The sequence below is a fragment of the Diadema setosum genome, chromosome 1 (genome assembly GCF_964275005.1).
Source record: "Diadema setosum chromosome 1, eeDiaSeto1, whole genome shotgun sequence".
Classification (NCBI taxonomy): Eukaryota; Metazoa; Echinodermata; class Echinoidea; order Diadematoida; family Diadematidae; genus Diadema; species Diadema setosum.
Genome location: NC_092685.1, coordinates 21893971 through 21916400, shown reverse-complemented (window position 1 = coordinate 21916400; position 22430 = coordinate 21893971). Strand labels below are relative to the sequence as shown.

Below are 22430 nucleotides of genomic sequence, written 5' to 3'. Positions count from 1 at the left end.
ACTCTAGACAGACAGACAATTATATCGAAATTAAGAAATTAAGAGAGAGAGTCAAGCTAAACATACTTCCATAATAGTTCTTCATAACGTCATTGATCATCAAGAGACGAAACTGAATCTGAATAGTTCCGCAAAGATGTTGTTTTTGTTTTGTTTTACACTTGCTGAACATGCACTCCAAACTATAAGAGCTGTAGGCCTACATCACGCATCGAAAATATATACTTAATCTTTAGAATAACGATGTCGATAATTTTCCCTACTTCTTTTTATTTTTATTTTGTTTTTTTATATACCTTATTTCAAATTCTTCCCTTTTCCAATGATCGCGTACCCAGAATGAAACACTTTTTCCTGTCATGTTCTTTATCTTGACAAAAATTCTGTTGATATGTTATTCTCTCCAATATTCTTGTCAAAGGCTACCGAATGTGAACGTTTGATGTATATGCTACAAAGGCTTGCCCAGTATAACATGCACTAGATTGATTTTTTTTCCTTCAAAATATCAGTAAATTTTCTGAATGATTTCATTTTTCAAAATTTTGATCTATGATAACAGTTTATTCATCCCATGATAGGGCAGACGCTGAAGATCTATAGGGACAAGACATGTACTCCGCTTCATGCACCTAATAAGTGTGAGGTGTAATGTCATAAAATTAACGTCATGACTGCGGGTTAGCAAGACGTGTGTCTCACGAGCTCTCGGGAATTCATACTTTTCACAGAAATTACTGCCTTCTAACTTGGATAAACGTCATATTATCCTCTCAAGTGTTACTGGGACATGAGTCAGTACCACTTAAGAACTCGCAAAGGAGGCAAAAAAGCAGCTAATTCGCCTAATTTTCCTGGTCAAAATATGGATGCAGTTGGTTCTACGCCACCAGTACCAGCAGGCGCCACGCACGTTGCTTCAGGCCCCGACCATGCCCCAACAATCCCCGCCACGCCTGACATAGCATCAGGTCCTACGAGGGAGGCATGGGAGTCCTTCGTCACGCTTTCCCGTTAAATGAATGGAAAGCTCGATTACGTCATAGCAGAGCTCGCTGGATTCAAGCAGGAATTGTCCCTGACAAAGCAAACTGTTGCGGAGCTTGAAAAAAGCATGGGAGACGCCTCTGGCAGAATTGATGATATACAACGAAAGGACATTCCTGAAATCTCAAAGAAAGTGGATAGCTACAAGGAGGAGCTGGAAAACAAGCTTTTGCTGTTTGAAGTCCACGAGAGGAAGCTGAACCTCCTCATCTACGGAGCCCACCAAAAGCCCAACGAAAACCCGTATACCGCCGCAGCCGATGTGTTTGCGAAGCTTCTCGCTATTCCCGTGGAAACCGCCGCTAGAATTCCTCTAGTCAACGCTCACCGTCTGCCTACTAGGTCCGGAGCTGCGGCCCTTGGGACCAATGATCGTGCAGGTGCTGGGAAACGTCCGGATCCAATCATTGTCCGATTCGCGTACATGATCGACAGAGATCGCGTACTTCGCGCATACGAGCATCCAACACAGTCGACTCGTGACAGCGATGGCCCTCCTGGCGTGCAAGAACCCGACCCCGGTAAGCGAATCTCTATTCGTACCGATCTTCCAGCTTGCATGAAACGCGAAAGGGGAAGGCTTTCATCAATAGCTTATGATCTCCGAAAGAAGCAGCACCTCTCTACCAGAATCAAAATAATTGGCACCAAGATAATTCTTCAAACTCGCCCAAGATCGACTGGTAATGCCCCAAGCAGCTGGTCAAACTGGTCTGATTCTCATGCGTAAGCTTTTCTCTCATTTACATTTGTTATTTTCACTCATTTGTTATTTCTCAAATGCTTAACAAATCGAATGTGATATTGTTAAATTAAATATCAGAGGCATCAATCATTTTGTCTTCATCATGTATACTTAAAACCCTACTGTAGGCTGTTTTATAGGCTTGTTGATATCACAAGTATTAATCCTACTGTGTTATCCTATTACTTACCACTATTTTATCATACTGGAACTTCAACGTATCCAAAAATCGAGGTGATGATATGCCTGAAAATAATGATATTAAATTTATGTTGATATTCTTCCTGTGTCATTCATATACCACTTTTACTCAGTATATGAATATTTTGCTATTTAAAGCGCCCTCTGGTGGTGTCAACTTATGCCGGAAATGTGATCATTTCTTCAACACCTCAAAGACAATCTCAGTTCAGGGGCTACCCTTCCACTGATCAATAGGTATCACACAAAGTAAATTAAGTTTGACCAGTTCCTGGTGAACTTGTCCCTCAACTGATTATTATTTTTTTTTTGAGAGTATTTAGTCACTCTTCATGTTTTTTTCCCCCTTCGTTATGCTGCCATGGTATCTCATTAATCGATATATTATTTGTGTACGATTAAGTATACACTACCTTGGCATTTGAGTGTAATCGATTGTTTTGAAGTGATTATAGCATAACAGATATTATCTTGTCTTTCTTCCTTTTTCATGACGATACTAAGTACATTACGTAATGAACCATAGAAGTTCATAATGATATATTTTCATAATGATATATTCCTCTGATCACTTGACTCTTTACAATAAAATGTTGATAATTGTTTGGTACTTATGGTTCTGTTTATGGAAGTCGAATACTCAATTTCAATGAAAGATGGTATGAATATACATATATCTATGCTGTTAGGTTATCAAAGTATACATTTATAATGATTATATTACGATCAATATGTATATGTACTGATTAAGGATTTGAATGTGTTTTTTTTTTTTCTGAAAGTGTAGTCGCTCTTCATGCTTTTGTCCCTTCGCTAAGCTGCCATGGTATTTCATCAATCGATACATAATTATTGAACATCTTGGCACTCGAGTGTGATTAACTGCTTTGAAATGTCTTGCCTTTGCATTTTTCATTCTTCCCTTATTATGATGATAACAAGTATATATTATGTAATAAACCAAAGAAATTCATATAGTATTCTCTCTTGATCATTTAACTCTCTATAACTGATAATTGATTGATACTTATGATTTTGTTTATGATGTTTATGAAAGTTGAATATCAATTTCAATGAAAGATGGAATGAATATGCATATATCTATGCTGTTGGTTTATCAAAGTATGACTATTATGATTCAGTGTATTATGTTTGTCGACGTGCGCATTTCAGCATGTATAATGTTGGTATCAATAATATTATGTGCATATGCGTGTATAATCAATGTATATGGCATTATGACATGTGGCTTGTATGTGTGTATATTGAATTCATGATACACGTTGACGTGCATGAATCAGTATAAAATATAAGTGTCTGTTATTATGCATGTCAATGTACATACTGACGGTATGTATGCATATCAATGTATACCTTCATAGAATAGCTACTTTTATCAGATGCAAGCACTCTCCCTCCATCACTTGTTTTCACACCCTTCTTCCTTTTTTACTTTCTCTCTCTATCATTTCCTCACCCTTATCCGTCAACAATTATATGGCATTACTTTGTCACTACTTTTGCCGATTTGGAATGTTGTGCTTTTGCATTCATCGCAGCTGAATACCAAAATTCAGTGCGTTATGTAACCGACCCGGTATGAAATTCATTGTTTTGTACAAGTCTAATTTTAAGTTCACGCCTGTGGCCTTGAATTCGGCCCAGTTCATGCTACCGATTTGACTCGGTCTTGATAAATGCTATAATGGATTCTAACAGCTCTTTTTATGACCGTATTATTTTCAGAATGTTGAGCGGTCACGGTCACGGTCACGGATGTGTATTATGTATTCATTATTTATTCAAAACATTGCTGTGGGATCGCCACTCTGTTTTCCCTCACGGTATTCCTATTATCGATTTGACATCTTTGCTGTGGAACCATCTGGCATATTCTAATTAAGTGTCTGTTGTTCCCTCGCAAGTTCAACATCATATGGTAATTTCTGTGAAATTCTGCATAAATTTATAACACAGTACGAGGGATCTCGTGAGACATTTCTGAGTTCCAGCATGTACCCTGTTCAGTCCGACATTGTTTGCATTGTTTGGATTGTCTACACATGCTATTGTTATCATTTCGGAAGCCCACTAAGACACTCCATGTATCCTTGTCTACTTGTGTGTGTTCCATGTTTGTCAACTTCAATGTTACTGAGTCTTCTCGTCTACTTTCTCTTTTCCATTTTCTGTTCTGATTCTGACGCTGTTCATGGCCGTCAATTCCTCTCGTATTCTGCCACATTTCGTTGGCTGGCTATTTGCTCTTATCATGAATTGATTCATGTCAATCTAGTTTTATATGTAAAGCTGATTCTCATATATACATTTACGCCCCGTATCTCTAATGGCTGATTACAGTAATGCGCCATTTCATTCCGTTTCAAATGATGACCTTTTTGAACTATTTAGGCATACAATGTCAGAATCTGATTCATTTAGTGGGACAGATAGTACACGAATCACCCCTTATGATAATCTTGTCGCTGATAATTTGAATTCATCTGTTAATGAACTTCCCCATGATTTTAGTTCTGACTTAACTCAGAATGTTTTGTGTAATTATATCACTGTGAACCAATGTAAAGATATGTATAATAATTTTTCTAAAAATACGTTTTCTTTGCTGCATTTGAATATAAGAAGTATAAATAAACATTTTGATGAGCTTAAATTTTTACTGGAATCTGATATAAATCAGCCATTTTCAGTCATTGGATTAAGTGAAACCTGGCTAACTTCTGATTCTGGAAATTCTTTTGCAATCGATGGGTATAATATGTTTGTCAATAATAGACCAAATAGGAGTGGTGGAGGGGTCGCGTTGTATGTATCACGTACTTTTGAATGTACTATTCTTGATAATATTTCTAGAATGGATGATTTTGTCGAATCACTTTTTCTCGAAATCTGTATTCCAGGAAATAGAAATATTGTGGTAGGCATATTGTACAGACCACCCAACTCAAGCATCAACGATTTTTTTATTCATCTTTCAGATTTGGCGCAATCCCCGGTTCTTCGAAATAAGGACTGTTTTTTACTCGGTGATTTCAATATTGATTTATTGAAATTAGATAATGATAATATTTCAAATGAGTTTCTCCAAACGTTTTTGTCTTCTTCGTTTCTTCCGCTCATTTCAAAACCTACACGTGTTACAGATCACTCTGCTACCCTTATTGATAACTTTTTTTGCAATGTTCTACCCCTCCCCGATTCTTTTATAATTCTTTCAGATATGACTGATCATTTTCCAATTATGACTTATTTTACTCTTAAAGTCTCACCTAATATTGGTAAATCTTCTGTATTTCCTTCATTTAGCCGCAGAGTGTCGAATGAAAAGCTAGCTAGTTTGGACGCGGCCCTTGATAATACTGACTGGTCGAGAGTGTTAGACAGTGATGATATTAATTTGTCGTTCGATAATTTTATGGAAATTTTTAATTACCATTTGGACGAAATAATCCCTAAACAAAAGAATAAATCGGATTACAAAAAGATACCTAGGTTACCGTGGATTTCAAAATCTATTCTCCGTTCTATTAATAGAAAAAATCGATTATATTACAAATACAAAATGGATAGAAATGAGTTATCTAAAAATAAATATACATCTTATCAAAATACTTTAACAATGATTTTACGATTTGAAAAGAAAAAATATTACACTAAGTTATTATTGAGATATAAGTTTGATATGAAAAATACTTGGAAGGTTTTAAAACAGGCTATGAATGTTTCTAGTAAAAATTCAGATATTGATAGCATAAAGATGAATAATGAAATAATTCATGACTCTGTTCCTATTGCAAATGTTTTTAACTCTTATTTTTCAAAAATAGGTGAAACGTATGCCCAAAATATCCCGGTTACACAGAAGCATTTTACTGAATTCTTAGGTCAGTATAATCCCAACTCTATTTTTTTTTACTCCTACTAATAGATATGAGATAATTGATATGGTATCTTCATTAAAGAACAAACGAAGTTCTGGTTATGATGAGATTGATAATGTTATTTTGAAAAGTGTTGTATCTTCGGTTGCTGATCCGCTTGCTCATATATTTAATTTGTCAATGTCTCACGGTGTGTTCCCCGATAAAATGAAATTGGCAAAAGTTATCCCAATACTCAAAAAGGGCGAGAAACTTGAAATCAATAATTATCGTCCAATTTCATTATTATCTTCTTTGTCTAAGGTCCTGGAAAAACTTATTCATAAGAGAATGATTAATTTTTTGAAACAGCATAAAATTTTTACAAATTCTCAGTTTGGTTTTCGTGAGAGGCACAGTACTACTCATGCTCTCTTAAGTTTCGTCGAAAAAGTAGCTCATGCAATTGATGACCATTCCCATTTCATTAGTATTTTCTTGAACTTCTCCAAGGCCTTCGATACAATTAATCATGATATCTTACTTTACAAGTTATCACATTATGGAATACGTGGGAAGGCCTTGGAGTGGTTCAAGAGTTATTTATTTAATAGAAGACAGTTTGTCACAATTAAAAGTGATAAGTCATTGACTAGAGAAGTCAAATGTGGGGTTCCTCAGGGAAGTCTGTTAGGGCCATTGCTATTCATTATTTATATCAATGATTTTTGTCAAGTATCTGAAACTCTTTCTTTTATTCATTTCGCTGATGATACTAATGTATTTTATTCCAACAGTAATATTGATGTTCTTGTTCGAAAAGTTAACAGTGAATTGAAAAAAGTAACAAATTGGGTTAGAGCTAATAAGCTCTCGTTGAATGTTCAAAAAACGAAATATATGCTTTTTAGTAATACCGTTAGCACTTTAAATACAGACATAGTTCTGGACGATACACATTTAGAGAGAGTTTCATATTTCAAATTCCTTGGTATTATTGTAGATGACAAACTTTCTTGGAAATTGCATATTGATTATATTTGTAATATAATCTCTCGTAATATAGGTGTCATTAATAGACTAAAATTGTGTTTCTCACAAAAATCATTACTTATGTTATACTCGTCATTGATATTGCCATACCTTAATTACGGAGTGTTAGTTTGGGGCAACACCCACCAAAATTTGTTGGATAGAGTGTCCCTTTTACAAAAGAAAGCTCTCCGCATCATTTGTTATTCTCCCATACGTTCTCATACAGATGTATTGTTTGCTTCTAATAAGCTGTTAAAAATCAGAGATTTGTTTTTATTTAATTTAGGACAATTTATGTATATGTATGATAATAACTCTCTTCCTGATATTTTTCATTCCATGTTCCTAAAAAATCAGTCGTTTCATGAATATCCAACTCGACGTTCTAATGAATATCATTTACCTCTTCTTCGTACCATTTTAGCCAAGAACACATTTGTTTATACTGGCCCAAGTTATTGGAATTCATTGCATTCCGATGTTAAAAATGCCCCCTCTATATACTCATTCAAAAGGAAACTGAAATTTGTTCTACTGCAATCTTATAATTCTACTGATTTAAATTGACCAGCTGTTGTAACCCTTTATCTAAGAAAAGAACCACTATTGATTGCTACGTGTATTCTCTTATTGTAATAAAGCCAGGATATTTCTTCGATAATATCTCTTGTAGGCCTACATTGTTCTTTCTCGCGTCACTCCCCCCCCCCCCCCCTCCTCTCTCTCTCTCTCCCTAGACATACTTCCGACGAGATCGCTGTTTCTGCTAAACGTTTTTGTTTGTTTTGTTTGTTCCGTTCTGTTCTCGTACTGTTATGTTAGTTTTGTCTCATCTCGTAGTCAACTGTCTGTTGTGTACTGCTACTCCTATTCAGTCCCGTCTCATGTTTTTTACGTGTGTACATGTGTCTATTTTGTTGATCTGTTTCTATAGTGGGCTTCCAGACCTTCTCTTTACTTCTAATTGATGTTTTTCGTCTGAGGGGCCCACATTCTACAAGACTTGTCTTTTTAGTGGGTCCCTCCATTTTTCGAATTATCCACAATGTTTACTTACTTCAAATCACTTGAGTTTTATGATAATGTGTAATTATTGCAAGGTGCTACAATTATTGTATATTCTTTTCATCCTACATAGTTTTACGCACCTGATTTTCTGTTCACAAAAAAGAAGTGATGTTTGTATTATGTTCTTGTCGAAAAATGAAATAAAACATTGAATTGAATTGAAAACTGCAGTGTATTATGGTCGCTGAGAAGAGAAATTGATTCTTTAAGTCAACTTACAATTTCAAAAGCTTTCTATCAATCAACAGATCTGTAGAGATGTCCATGCATGCTAACCCAGTATCATTTGATCAAAATAAAAATCTATCTATCTATCTATCTATCTATCTATCTAAATATCTATAATCATAAGGAAAAATAGCCATCATTTACAGCACAAACAAAGTGAAAAACACTTGTGTTTAACGATTAAAGGACAAGTTGATACCAATATGTATGTATATATATATATATATATATATATATATATATATAATTATATTTTTATCATTTGGTGTCTCGTAACTCATGCTGGACTTCTTATGCTCAGCGGAAAAATGCGCCGCTTCTGAGGTCAAAGAAAGAGGAAATTTATTCTTGAATGATGGGTACATGAAAGTCACACAGGAAGAAACGTCAAAATGGGTGAACCATTATTTTCATTAGACTAGTATACAAATATACATTTCCTTGAGGGCTTCTGGTTAAAACTGTGGGCAGAGGTGACTAAAAATACTTTTCTTTTTTTTTTTCAAGAGTACTTTTCACTGTTGAAAGGGGCTCAGTCCCGAGGGGAGTACTTTTAGTCATCCGGAGGCCCATATAGTTTTAACCAGAAACTCGAAATTTAGAAGAGTATTTTGTTTTACATTTGTGATTAAAACTTTAAACAAAAGAAGAAATTGGCTTGTGATCACGTGGTGATGTCACAATTGCTTTGTTAGAAGTTGTTACATTCACTGTCACAAAGTGACAGTTCGAAGTAGCGCTTGATGTCAGAATGGCTTCCTGCCATCATTTCACGTGCACAAGCTAGTTCACCATTTGGAATATGCCGTCATAAGCAGTAACGCCATTTCCCGTGCAAATAGTACACAATGGAGTGTAAAACAGGCCAACATTATATCATGAAATAGTTAAAAATACATACAAGTGACGTAAAGCTCTCTCAACCAATCACAAGAGGATTATTTTTTTTTCTTTTTTTCATCCAAAATACAATTTGATTAGGGGCGCGGCCCCGCGGTAAAACATATACTTTTGAAGGCACCGAGACCCACTGAGCTGTACTGGTGGTATCGAAAAATGATAAGAAAATATCATGGACTTAGAGGATATCAGATGCAGAAGTGCTGCCGATGGTCACATGAGGAATACGAGCTGCTCTTGACCGTATGCAGTTTTGGGACACGTCGTGCAGAAACAAACAGGTAAGGAGCATGCATTTATAAGCCTTGACTGGCCCATTGTAAGCTGCAGAAGCAGCCGACACTGTATCACTTTCCTGTCCGCTATGGCTGAGATTGAAAGAGCATCCTCATCGCTGCACTAGTAGTGCGACGACATAAGGTGCTGGAGGGGATCGGCGATCGCCAAAGGGCAGTGATGTCAATTCAATTCAATTCAATTCAATTCAATTCAATTCAATTCAATTCAATTTAATTCAACTTTATTTTCATTTCCATTGAATAAACAGGGAAAATTACATACAATGCATTAATAGAGCATATATGTAATAATTAAAAAAAAAGCAAATTAACAAAATACAAGTGATCATGAGTAACAACATAATTGCATTTTTTTTAAAGGTATATACGTGGCAGAGAAGAGTACACGGTAGAGAAGAGAGAAATGAAATATATGGGAAGAATATGTTTCATATATTTTGCAGGAGGAGAAGCAAAACATAAAATCTTTTGATTAGAATATTGAAGAATTTAGATAATTTGCCACGATTTTCCCTAGGGTTATATTGATTATTGCAGGACACTTGGGGAAGCTGTGCAAACTCACAGGGTGCAAAAGACGCAAAAACCCCAAAATAAAGATGCACTATTAATTTTGAGTAATTAAAGACGATCTTATATACATCCTAGCACTATGTCCATTTGTTACGCACAGTAAAATAACATACCAACTTATTGGAACTACTGATAAACAATTAAACAGCAATATACTATCTGCCCCTCCAGAAGCGGTCCCTTTGAAGGACGAAATACTGAAGAAAACAATGTACATATACATTGCCACTATAATATGTTGTACAATGCAATCCCGGTTTAGAGTTGAAAGTCCCTCCATACTTTCAAGAACTTTATTGCAAAGCTTGGAATTTCTGTGCTTGATATATGGGTTTCCTCACTCTTCAGTTATGATGTTGATATTCGGATATTATTTACATGATACATGTATAAGTCCTAAACACATTGCTTGATTTACTCTCCAATTTTAGCCTATATGATTTGAGGTTTTTTTTTTAATACCTAATCGACCTATTTCATATGTTTATCATGTAGAATCGCAAAGCATGGATTTGTGCAACTGATATATATATATATATATATATATATATATATATATATGAGATGATGTTAGATTGCATTTTTGTATTGAAGTAATGATTGATTTGTGCAAAGGTAATATTTTAGAATATAGGTATTATTGTTATTATACGATATTGCATTTATTACATCATGGCACATTATGCCATCTATAGACAATTATTGTAATGTGTGTTGGTAGATCCTGATGAAGGCCATGTCAGGCCAAAGGCTCCATTAAAACGGAAACGAAGAGAGCAACGTCCGCCTCAAATCGGATTTCTTTCACTACATGCTATCCACAACGAGGCACAGCGTACCATTTCGGTCAGAAACGATCTCTCGCACTATTGTATTCATAAATAGATAAATAAATAAATGAATACATACATAAATACATTAATAAATAAATGAATAAATAAGTTGATCGATTAATTGATAGTCAACTACTGTAGTAATTAATTATTCAATCAATTAATGCATAAATAAGTACATAGATAAATACATTTAAAAATTTGTCAATATTTTTACTTATTCGACTAATCCGATATTTTCGACAGTAAAGCTCAAAGCTGCCTTTCTTGCATAATCGAGAGAATAGAAGCCATTCGGACGAATAGGTAATCTTATTCATCGTAAGGAACTTCGTACATGCGCGGAGTCAGCTGCTTACCTCACCATAGAATACATGCGGCAAGTGATGTACAAATGGTGTACTACAAAATGTGATGGGCGAACCAAATAAACACGATCGAAAAGCGAAAGAAGGTAGATGGGCAACAATTTTGAAGTTGAATCAATACTTTTGCAAATATTTGCATAATCTGATATAAAAAAGCTCTTATAAAATGTAAAATAATAAATGCTTTTTATATAATATATTTTTTATGTATTTGAGGTTATAATTGTCTGTAATTTATAGTATATTATATTTTTCGGCCAACCGTTAGGTATTTTATTGACGAGGTGGAGGCAACTCGGCTGGAAGTAATAGTGAGGAGTTGGAGTCATACATTTCACCAAAATGTCGGAATCATACGGTAAGAAGAAGTCATAATTCTATCAGTATGTTGCATGCTTGAAGTTATGTGAAAGAATGTAGTCGTAACACTTTGTTTCAGGTGGTTCCCGGCGTTGTCAATATAGCAGAAGTCTTCGACTCTTCCATGACCATCCATGGATGGTACATACGCTACGGCCACGGCTGTGACTGTGACATGACAAGTCAGACTGTAATCGAGAATCCCACACATTACATGCAATCAATACAACGCTGCACTGTTTTCTTCCGCAGTGAAATAGTTATAGGCCTACTAATATAAGTAACTGGTTAGTGTAGATTCCGTAGATTCTAGTGCACACTACCAGGACTACTGTACCAATAGCTCTGTCGCAATGCTATTGGTATTACGCATTTACGACCGACTACCGTCCTCTGGCTTTATTACAGATTTACAGTAACACGACGTTCAATTTGTACGACATAGGCCTATAACAAATGTAGGCCTAGTGCGCGTGCATCCGTGCGTTGCGTTGGCAAGCAAGGTCAGCTAGGTTAGGTTTAATTTAGGGTTAAATTTGGCCATTTTAGGGTTAGGATAGGGTTGTATTTAGATCTCTATGGTTAGTTAAATTAGTCGAGGGCCATTGCATTAGGAAGTCCTTCCGAGGAAAAAGGAAGAAATAAAAGAAAGAGCAAAGGAAAGAAGGAAGGACGAAAGACGCTATGCCGTGGAAATTGGCCCCGCCACTGTATCAATCAATCATCTTCTTCTTCTTCTTCTAAGTTAATGGCTTAGTGCATCCCTCTTGCGGAGTATTGTCGGACTTGAGTAGAGTAAAACCCCCAGTTTTCGGCTGGCCTCCAGAATCCACACATGTATTGCTTATCACATGCCAGCAAATTTTATTGTCACTAATTGTCAGACAACACACGCATATCACGTCATTTCACACACTGGCACTTTGTTCACAACAGGAAAGTGCCTTCGTCACACACCTCCAAAAATCCATCTAAAAATAAAATCCCAAATTTCGCCGTCAAAAACGCAGAATCGGCACAACTTTTCCAAAGCGTGCAAGAATTAAGTCCCATGTAAAGAATCAGCTGAGTTGCCGAAAAAAAGCGCTAAAAATTGAGAAATGCGCTGATCTCTTGCAAGATTTTTCGCTTATCGCAAGCTCAGCTCAGAATGTGACGGTATCCTCAAAAATACAAAAACAAAATCTCTGTACGTGCCAATGCAGTGACTAAATGTAAAGGGGTTGAATGCAAGTGCTGACTCGCCAGAATTCAGACACCAATGGGCGCCGCTACGTCCTGATGCAACCTTGCGCCAGCAAGGTATGGCGCAGCGCATTTTTCAGCGACCTTGTACACGCATTGACATTGAACTCGCATAGCGCGTGTCCGAATTCTGGAGAGGCCGGACGGATTCTGGGGAATCATCAAGGTGATAATATTTGGGGATTTTGTGAAATTTTATGATGTATTTAACAAAATCAGCATTGAGAAAAAGTAGTTATATTTAACTTACATTGTGATAGATATAATTTTGTATGTATTATTTGAGTTGAACAAATACTGCAGAAAAGCTTTGGTAAGTGTCCGAAAACTGGTGGTTTTACTCTAAACATCGTTCAGTAGGGCCACTTTCATGATTATACTGTGGAAGAAAGCCCCATCGCTGTGCTGATGTACCATTGAATGCCACACAGTGGGGCTGAATTCACGAGTATAACAAGAAAGCTGCTATAGTATTACCACGCACGCGATGATGGGGCCTATTTTACTAGTAGAACCGTTTCTAGTGTCTATGCCTGAATGTACGTTGGCGAATTGACCACGTTAAATACATGTAAGTGACACAGATGATTATTTATAGCAAAGTCTACTCAGGAAATTCTGTTGACATGGTTGAAGTTAAAGTTACATCCTTTCGATGTATGAAAAATCAAAGTAGCATGAAGAAAAACACCTTTACCACCAGACTTGTTGAGGTCCACTCCCATGGCACATGGCAATCTTAAAGGGATGGTACAGTATTGATGGAGATGAGAATTGGGCTTTTAACTTTTTGCGAGATACCATGAAAACACTTATGAAATAGTACAGAGCATACCATTTTAAGAGGAATTCAGAGTTTGATTGATGAAAATCGGGTTTGGAATGACTGAAACATCCAAAAACAAAGTAAAACAAAGTGATCATGATAAAAGGTGGGTCCCACACTTTATTATAGTCGCTCTGTTTTGGATATCTCAGCCATTTCAAAACCAATTTTTCATCAAATGTTTAATTCCTCATGGAGTTACATGCTCTTTCATATTTCATAAGAGGTTTCCCATTATCTCACCAAAAAATGTTAGAAACCTGAAATTAGGTCTCAACCAAAACTGTACGATCCCTTTAACCCATTCCTTATGGGCAAGGTTCCCATTGCGTCAGCTGAGTTTCTTCTATCAATATCTGGTTTTGTTTTGTTTTTTTGGCATGAAAATTGTGTTTATCACAGTATTATTGGCCTTTCCTCCAATGTAGTGTGCAGTTGTTTTGCTGTAGAACTCGTCTGAAGATGTACATAGCGATGTCAGAGACTCCAGCTCTCCCGCTTTCGACAGGAGATCTCCTGCCAAAAGCCCATTTTTGCAAAATCTCCCGTTCTCCCGCTTGAGATTTAATTTATCCCGCCCTGGCTGTGTGTCTCCCGCTTGAAATGATTTCTAACTTATTGCCATCGTCAGCTGATTGTTTGTATGATGCAAAATAAGCCTTAGATAGGACGAGAGAGCACCTAGAATCATGCTTCAGGGCCCTTGAGCAGGCCCTGGCCCCCGGCGCAAGGAATTGGAGTCTCCCGTTTGCTAGGGGTTTCAGGCAGGAGAATCTCCAGATCAGAAGGTGCTTGGGGTTGGAGTCTCTGCGATGTATGTAGGTGTACATAGTGATCAAGGACAAGGTTGAGCTCAGTAGATGTTTGATTTCCCTGACCCCATTCAGGTGCGTCTTTTGTGTAACAAAAGAGTTTGCAAGCCCATCAGTGCTCGCTCTATTCTTACCTTGCACCCGATCGATATTTCAGTTGTTCTATGGCACATGTAGTTGACCGTGGAAAGAGAGTACAGGTACCACTTGACTGCTTTCACACAGGTGAAATACCAATCTGTCTGTTCGTCCCTGTCCCCTGCAAAAAGAATCTCGTTGTGGGTCATTGAAGGCACTCTGAGAATTGCAGAAGGAATGAGTTATGAGATATTTTTTATGATGCAGTGTTTCTCAAGTCCAGTGCTTTAAAACAAATCTTCGTACATATTTGCCTCTATAGCAATGTCACTGATGCCACCATATCCTAACATCATGTTTTATAACTGGTGTGCAACCCATGCATTCATGTACAAATGTACCACTGACAAGACAGTGGTAATCAGTGCAATTTTGCACTGCATTTGTGTAAATTTAACCATGGTTCTCTCTATCTGTCTACATCCTCTATATAACTAACTATCTATTTATATATCTCTGACAGATTTTTTGTTTAAGTTCCTGGTCATTGGCAGTGCAGGAACAGGAAAGTCATGCATTCTGCATCAATTCATTGAGAACAAATGTGAGTATATTTTGATGGCAGCCTTTACATTTTCTTTCCAAGTTCTTGAATGTCATCTTCATTTGGTCTATTTTTATTTCACCCTCTAAACTGATGACTGGATATATGCAGGGCTCCACACTAACTTTTATTTTTGGTGGCCCAAAGGCAAACATCCTACCTTTTTTGATGGCCCGATAAGGCCACCAAATTCTTCATTTCTGAAATTTTGGGTGGCCCGATGTGCGTTTTTGGTGGCCCGGGCCACCATTAGTGTCGAGCCCTGATGTATGTATACAGTGCACTCCCGTTATAACGAAATGCTCGGGACCGGCGGATTTCTTTTGTTATAACGAAATTTCGTTATAACCGAACAAATACAATATAAAACGAAAACAAGGAAACCACGCATATGTATCATATTATGTTTGCTGAATACTCATCATACACTGGAAAGCTGTGTGAAATGTGATTGGATAACTGTATTACAATAATAAACGCAAGATCCACTCAGAAAGTGTGTGTGGCACAAGGAGCGAACACACAGTGGTGTGAAGCGTTCACCCATGCAGAGACGCTATAAATGCTTGTTCCGCTACGTATTTTCGAAAGCAATTCGCATTTCGTTATAAGGGAGCACATTTCTTTTGTTTTTCTTTGTCTGTGGCGCTCGGAAAAGACTTCGTTATAACGGAAATTTCGCTATAACCGTGTTCGTTATAAGCGAATTTTGTGCCATAGACTTTAATAATGATAATTTTGGGACCAGAAGATTTACTTCGTTGTAACGAAATTTCGTTATAACCGTGTTCGTTGTAACGGGAGTGCACTGTATACTGTAAAAGTGGATATTCTCATGCAAGTAATTTTTTGTGCTCTGTCCAGTAAGATAAATTTTGTGTGCTTTTGATGCTGTGGAGTCAAGACATCACATAAGTGGTAAATAATGCAAGCAAAAGTATATGCTGTATTTTTACGCTAGTTCCTGGCTCTTTGAAATGCACAAACATTTCCACTCTTACAGTAGTCCTTTTTAGTTAATGTAATTGCTCATGTAAGATAGATATTCTGCTCCATTGTAAATGTACTTACAAAATCTTTCTTTTGTCATTGAATGGACATGAACTCTTATCCATACTGATGCCTGTGGATCACAGTCAATTTCCCTAGGTGTGTATTTTACATTCAGAAGATCTTATTTTTTTTTTTTCATGATGCAGTGAATACTATTTTTATGTCTGAGATGAACATTGAAAAGTAGTGAAAATCAGTGGATATTCTGTGCATCAAAGGCTGTGTGTCTCTTGCAAAGTGCTAGATATTTTGAACAATTGCTGATTTGGTGCATGAACTTTGATTTCCCTTCCATTTTCAAATTGGGGAGTGATTGACACGGGTCTGTCTGATCCATCTCTGTATTTTGTGCATGCCCTGTGGCCACTTGTTCTGCAGTCAAGCAGGACTCTAACCACACAATAGGTGTGGAATTCGGCTCCAAGATCATCAACGCTGGAGGGAAGTCAGTCAAGCTTCAGATATGGGACACAGCAGGCCAGGAAAGGTTCAGGTAGGAGGAAGACCAAGGTGCACCACCTTTGCTAGTATATTGTAGGAAGACCTGCAAAATATTGACTGACTGGGCGAATAAAATTATAGATTTACCCCAAGCAAAAATCAGTAGAACACATCAGTTTGGCTCAAAAAGATTTAGATAAGGTGTCAAAAGTTCTGAACTTAGGTTGTAACCGTTGTTGGGTGGAAATGCTGTAGTGATATGTGATGTTGTAATAGTATGGCAATATGAAGTAGAAAGAGAAAACAATGTAAGACTTTGTCATGAATTACATATTCCCTCAACTTGCAACTGACATATGATATTATATGTTAAGGGTAATATTACCCGGCCCCCTACCTTATGAAGGCGCTAAGTAAAGTATTCGATGACATTATGCTGGAAAAAATGAAAATGTGTGGAACTCTCTTTGTACTTCATTTCTACCGTTCAACTGCTCTGACATGTAAAAACTGTTGTATCCTTCATATCAATTAAAGACACCACATGGATTAAACTTTAGGGTCCAATTTTTTTTTTTTTTTTTTTTTTTTTTGGGGGGGGGGGGTTTACTTAACGGATGTGTGGTATTTATTTTTCTTCCTAACTTGAATCTTAAAAATGTAGAATAGAGTCTCTTTTCAGGTTCTGGTGAAATACAGAGTTTGTATATGTTGCTAGTCTTAAAGCCTGTACGACCAAAATGACATATGTTATGAATGTAATCCTATGTATGGAGAAATTAATTAATATAATGTTGTACGGAAACTTTAAATGATGATTATTTGCCCTTCTTGCTACTGTTAATCATGTCAAAAACTTTCTACTAGGAATAATGAGTAATGACAGTTTATGTGTAGGGAACATATTTGTTGCAGAATTATGTCCTAAACGTCGCCTAATTTGATGTGTTTTCCTTGGTCCCATTAAGATCAACTTTCATGGATTGACTGTATGTGTATATTTTATTTCTTTGCTCAATTTTGAAGGTCAGTGACAAGGAGTTATTACAGAGGAGCTGCTGGCGCACTGCTGGTGTATGATATCACAAGGTGAAGTGAAATTAAGATTCCTTATACAGTATAGGAAAAAGGATACATACCTCATCCCATTGATTCAAGATGTGTGTATTAAAGTTTACACACCCACGCACAGATATACAATACACTCATCCTTACGCCTGTTTACATATTCTATGAAAATCAAGGTAAATGTGCTTTCCCGGACAAAACAAGTGATCTCTGATAAAGAATCAGAATTGTACTCAGACATATACTGCTGTGTTTATGCATTCAGAGTAATGTCAGTTCTGCTTCATGTAACACATTATTCTGTAAGATACTTTAAAAAAACTGAAGCACTTTTGTGGAAGCAAACAACAAATGTATAGATTCTTTGTAAGTCTGCTAGTTCTTTTCTTTCTTTTGATATCATTGCCATTTATTGATTTGCATTGGCCTTTAGTATCAATTTTGACTTCCTAACTTTAGTTTGAAATATAACAAGGTTTATAGTTGTTTCAGTGTTCTCTTAATTCATTATCTTGCCTTAAAAGTAGCTGTAACTATATTATGCATTGTGTGAGTGTAGGAACAACATCACATATGTGTACCAGGAAAACAATTTTCTGTGCAATTGGCCATTAAACTTGGACTGTATCCTTTCATGAATATAAAAACACACTCTGTGTGAATGTGCATGGCAATGATCTCATTCACAAAGACCCCTTGCCTGTGTCCTATACAGTCGCGAAACATACAACGCACTCACAAAATGGCTGACAGATGCCAGGACGCTGGCGAGCCCCAACATTGTCATCATCCTCTGCGGCAACAAGAAAGACCTGGACGCAGACAGAGAAGTCACATTCCTGGAAGCTAGCCGCTTTGCTCAAGAAAATGGTACGTGATGTGTGCAGCATGCAGACACAGTTACAAACATTCTCATTTTTTTCCATGGATTGATAGAATGTACATACATTTTACACATGAAATATTAACGTTTGACCTTGAAGAGTGTTTTGGTTTTGTTAAGAAAGCAATCCTACAAAACACTACCATCTCTCGTTTATGGCACGACATTGTTCTGAGATGATGTTTGTTTTCTTTTTGTGGTTTGGACATGTCACAGAAACTGTTTATCTCAACTTGAGTTTTGTGACATTTGTATCTTTATGTTGAATGCCATACACCCTCATTTGCACCAGGGACTAGGAGTAATACAGTGCACTCCCGTTATAACAAACACAGTCATAACGAAATTCCGGTTACAACGAAATAAATATCCAGGTTGCAAAATTATCGACTCTATGTTTCTTTTATTGTTTATTGTCCGGTTATAACGAAATTGCGATATAATGGAAGAAAACTGCCGGTCCAGAGTACTTTGTTATAACGGGAGTCCACTGTACAAACTTACCAAGGGGACTGAGCTGAAGTTCTTCATGACTGTGTTGTTACAGTGTAGCATGATAGTATTGCGTATTCAGTGAATGTGGATTGATCAGGATTGTGCATGGCTTACCAGGTACATCTACATTGCAGAACACTGCATCAGAATGGGTGAAATGCAAAGGGAATGACACCCTATGGTGTAGTTGAGAATAAAGAATAATACGAGCATGCAGCGCTCAAAGTGTTGTAACTGTAAAGTCAGAAAAGCATAGAAAGTTTGTAGGTTTTTACATTGGATATGCAGGAGTCACTAAGAACCTTTCAGCTAATCGGAATTAAAAGGCCAAATGGGTGGTGATGATATGAAGGCCAAACGGGATGTGCAGTAATTTGATTTTGCTCAATTTCTTTGCTACAGGATTCTTTCATTGGAAGGAGCAAAAGAAATTTGTCAGCATCACTTGTCAAAGACCTGATATATATTAGCATGGGATACATTATTGAGGGATGTTTCTTTTAGAATACACTAGAGTAAATATTTCCATCACCTTAATTCTCATTGTTTCACAGAAATGATGTTTTTGGAGACAAGCGCCCTCACTGGTGAAAACGTGGAAGAAGCTTTCCTGAAGTGTGCTAGGTCAATACTCAACAAGATCGAAATTGGTAAGATGGCATCTCCATGAACATTGCTTCAGCATAAAAATTGTATATATTTTGCAACCCAGTAGTGTTGCAGCATAAGTCCATTGATTTCATCCTTAGCTTTACCAGAGACCCGTTTTACAAGTTTCTTCAAGCTTCTTTTTCTACAAATCCTGTGTGGCCACAATTAAAGTTATTTATTAGTAGATATCCATTTTCAGTGAAGATGAAAGACATTGTGTAGTTTTTGTATGGAAAGTATAGTTCAAGAAAAAAAAATGGTTGAAGTTTGCTTAGAATTCAGGACAGTGCAGTGAATCCCCAGAATCAATATGCATTCCTGCATTAGCCTCCTTTCATCACAGGAGCAAGTGTAATGTGGTAGATTCAAATACTGTCAAGCCAGAAATGTTTGCTTGGATGAAACTTTCATGAATTTCACAAGGAGCAGCAATTTGTGTGAGTAAAACACAAGCAAAAGGTCTTTTGTCAACACAGTCCAGTACATGTAGTCTACATATAATTTTTATGCCTCCGCCCGAAGGGTGCCGGAGGCATTATGTTTTCGGGTTGTCCGTCTGTCCGTCCGTCCGTCCGTACGTCCGTCTCCCCATTTGTTTACACGATAACTTGAGTAATATGGAGTGGAATTTTACCAAACTTGGTCCAAGTATAAAGTATGATGGGGCAATTACTTGATTAGATTTTGGGTGAAATATGCCAGAAGCCAGAGGTCAAAGGTCAAGGTCAAATCATGAAATTGCATCCGTTTATGCAATAACTCAAGACTGGATGAAGCAAATTTCACCAAACTTTGTCCAAGGATGACGTATGATGGGGCAATTACTTGATTAGTTTTTGAGTGAAATCGGCCAGAGATCAGAGGTCAAGGTCAAATCCTGAAATTTATCTGTTTACGTGATAAATCAAGACTGGATGCATGTTCTACCTGACAATGATTCTCTTGGGAATTATAGGGTCAAAGGTCAAAGGCCAGGCTAAAATGCAAAAATTTTTCTATTTAATACTGAAATTACACATTTTCTTCATACCTTGAAATTACTCAGTGCATAAACTTATAAAAATGGTCAAAAGTCAAGTAAAAATCCTCAAATCTCCAAATACAACTGTACATGTACCTGCACTCTTAGACATTATAGCAAAGCTAGTTCAGGGAAAGTGAACATTTAACACATTTGTGACAAACCTGTCATGTCAATATTTTGCCAGTTATGTGAAACTGTCGTCACACATTGTCAAGACATTGTACTATAGACCAATTAGGAGAACCATACATTATGGCGGAGGCATACCAGTTGCCTTAGCGACATTTCTAGTTTCAATTTTGCAGTTTGGAAAATTTCATGCCACTAAAAAGGCCATGAGGTCCATTTTGCACCCAACATTGGCTATTGGCTCCAATTTGTGAAAGTTCCATGCCACAAATATTTTTAGTTTTACAATACCTCTTTACATTGAATGAATACAATTGTAGGTCACAGTAACAGAGAAATCAGTATTTAATGGTTGGCAAGTCGTGAAATCTGTTACAGGCAGTATTGCTGTTTGATCATCCAAATGAAAAGATTATGCATAAGATAAGGTCGTTATTATATAAAAGGAGTACCATTGTTAGAATGATTGGTGTTAGAACAATCAGAAAATACTTTTTTCTTTTTTTGCTGCACTCAAGTCCTTAAGAGTTTGTTCTATTAAACTGTTCATTGTCTATCAAAGGAAATGAATGCTTCATTAGTATCCTCATTAATTTTCTTTGGGTATTACGTTGTAAATCATTTGAAATATTGTCATGACTTGTTTGCTATACTTCACATCATTTGTCTGAAGACATTGAGGGCAATTATATAGAGGTAACAGAAATAGTTATTAAGATTTTTAATCTGTGAGTCTCTGTGTTCACTATTGAAACAAATCAAAGCACCAATTGGACATTTTATGTCCTATCCCTCGGATAGGACATAAAATGGAGGTCCCGTGTATGAGAGAGCAACAACTCATGCACGTGAAAGATCCCACTTCATTCATTCATTGCAAAGAGCAGGGTGTTTAACCCGGTGAAGTGGTCCCACCTCACATCCAACTGGACCCCATGGAAGACCAGCTTAACGTAGCTGAATATGGGCTATCCAGCCATCTTGTCAGATGGAAAATGAACAAACAAACAAACAAACAAACAAAACAAGAAGAGGAAGGGTGTGATTTTTTTTATTTATTTATTTTTTTTTTTGGAGGGGGGGGGGGGAGAAGGGGAGAGGAAGCAGCACAAGAATTTGGTGAGAAAGTAAGGGATTAATGGCACAATGTATTGGAATTGATGGAACAACTATGACCACAATATTTTGTTTGCCCTGCTCAGGTGAGCTGGACCCTGAGAGAATGGGATCTGGTATCCAGTACGGTGACTCCACACTGAGGAAAGTCACAAGACCGCCTGTCCGCACATCGCAGTCGTGTTCGTGCTGAGCCTGTATGTTCTCTGAGAGGAGCAGATAGCCAAAGGCAACAACAATGAAAACAAACTCGAGTACTGTATACGCCATATATTTCGTGGTGGTGTTTGGTGAGGGTTTTCTCTTCTTTTTTTTTTGGGGGGGGGGGGGGGGCATATAATATCCACTCTCAACACCACACCAGTGCAGTGCGTGTATGCATATTGTCTCAAAGTTTGGAATTCACCGAAACTTTGATTCTTGAAAAGAGATGATTCTCATTTCTCATTCTCTTGCAGTAATTCATG

At 37.0% G+C, this 22430-nt stretch overlaps 1 protein-coding gene across 1 annotated transcript; it reads left to right on the top strand.

Annotated features, from left to right (window-relative positions):
* The first annotated feature begins 11481 nt into the window (after positions 1-11481).
* Positions 11482-22241, top strand: LOC140228292 (ras-related protein Rab-4B). The gene is made up of 7 exons (XM_072308520.1): positions 11482-11536; positions 15023-15103; positions 16535-16649; positions 17624-17686; positions 18381-18535; positions 19598-19693; positions 22050-22241. The coding sequence occupies exons 1-7, from the start codon at positions 11521-11523 to the stop codon at positions 22154-22156; spliced, it is 633 nt and encodes a 210-aa protein (XP_072164621.1). The 5' UTR covers positions 11482-11520; the 3' UTR covers positions 22157-22241.
* The last annotated feature ends 189 nt before the right edge of the window (positions 22242-22430 follow it).

What these genes read in the sequence shown, in the direction of transcription:
- LOC140228292 (XM_072308520.1), top strand. An exon ending in GCAGGCCAGGAAAGGTTCAG is followed by an intron (nt 16,650 to 17,623) that starts GTAGGAGGAAGA and finishes TCAATTTTGAAG; the next exon opens with GTCAGTGACAAGGAGTTATT. An exon ending in CTGGTGTATGATATCACAAG is followed by an intron (nt 17,687 to 18,380) that starts GTGAAGTGAAAT and finishes TGTCCTATACAG; the next exon opens with TCGCGAAACATACAACGCAC.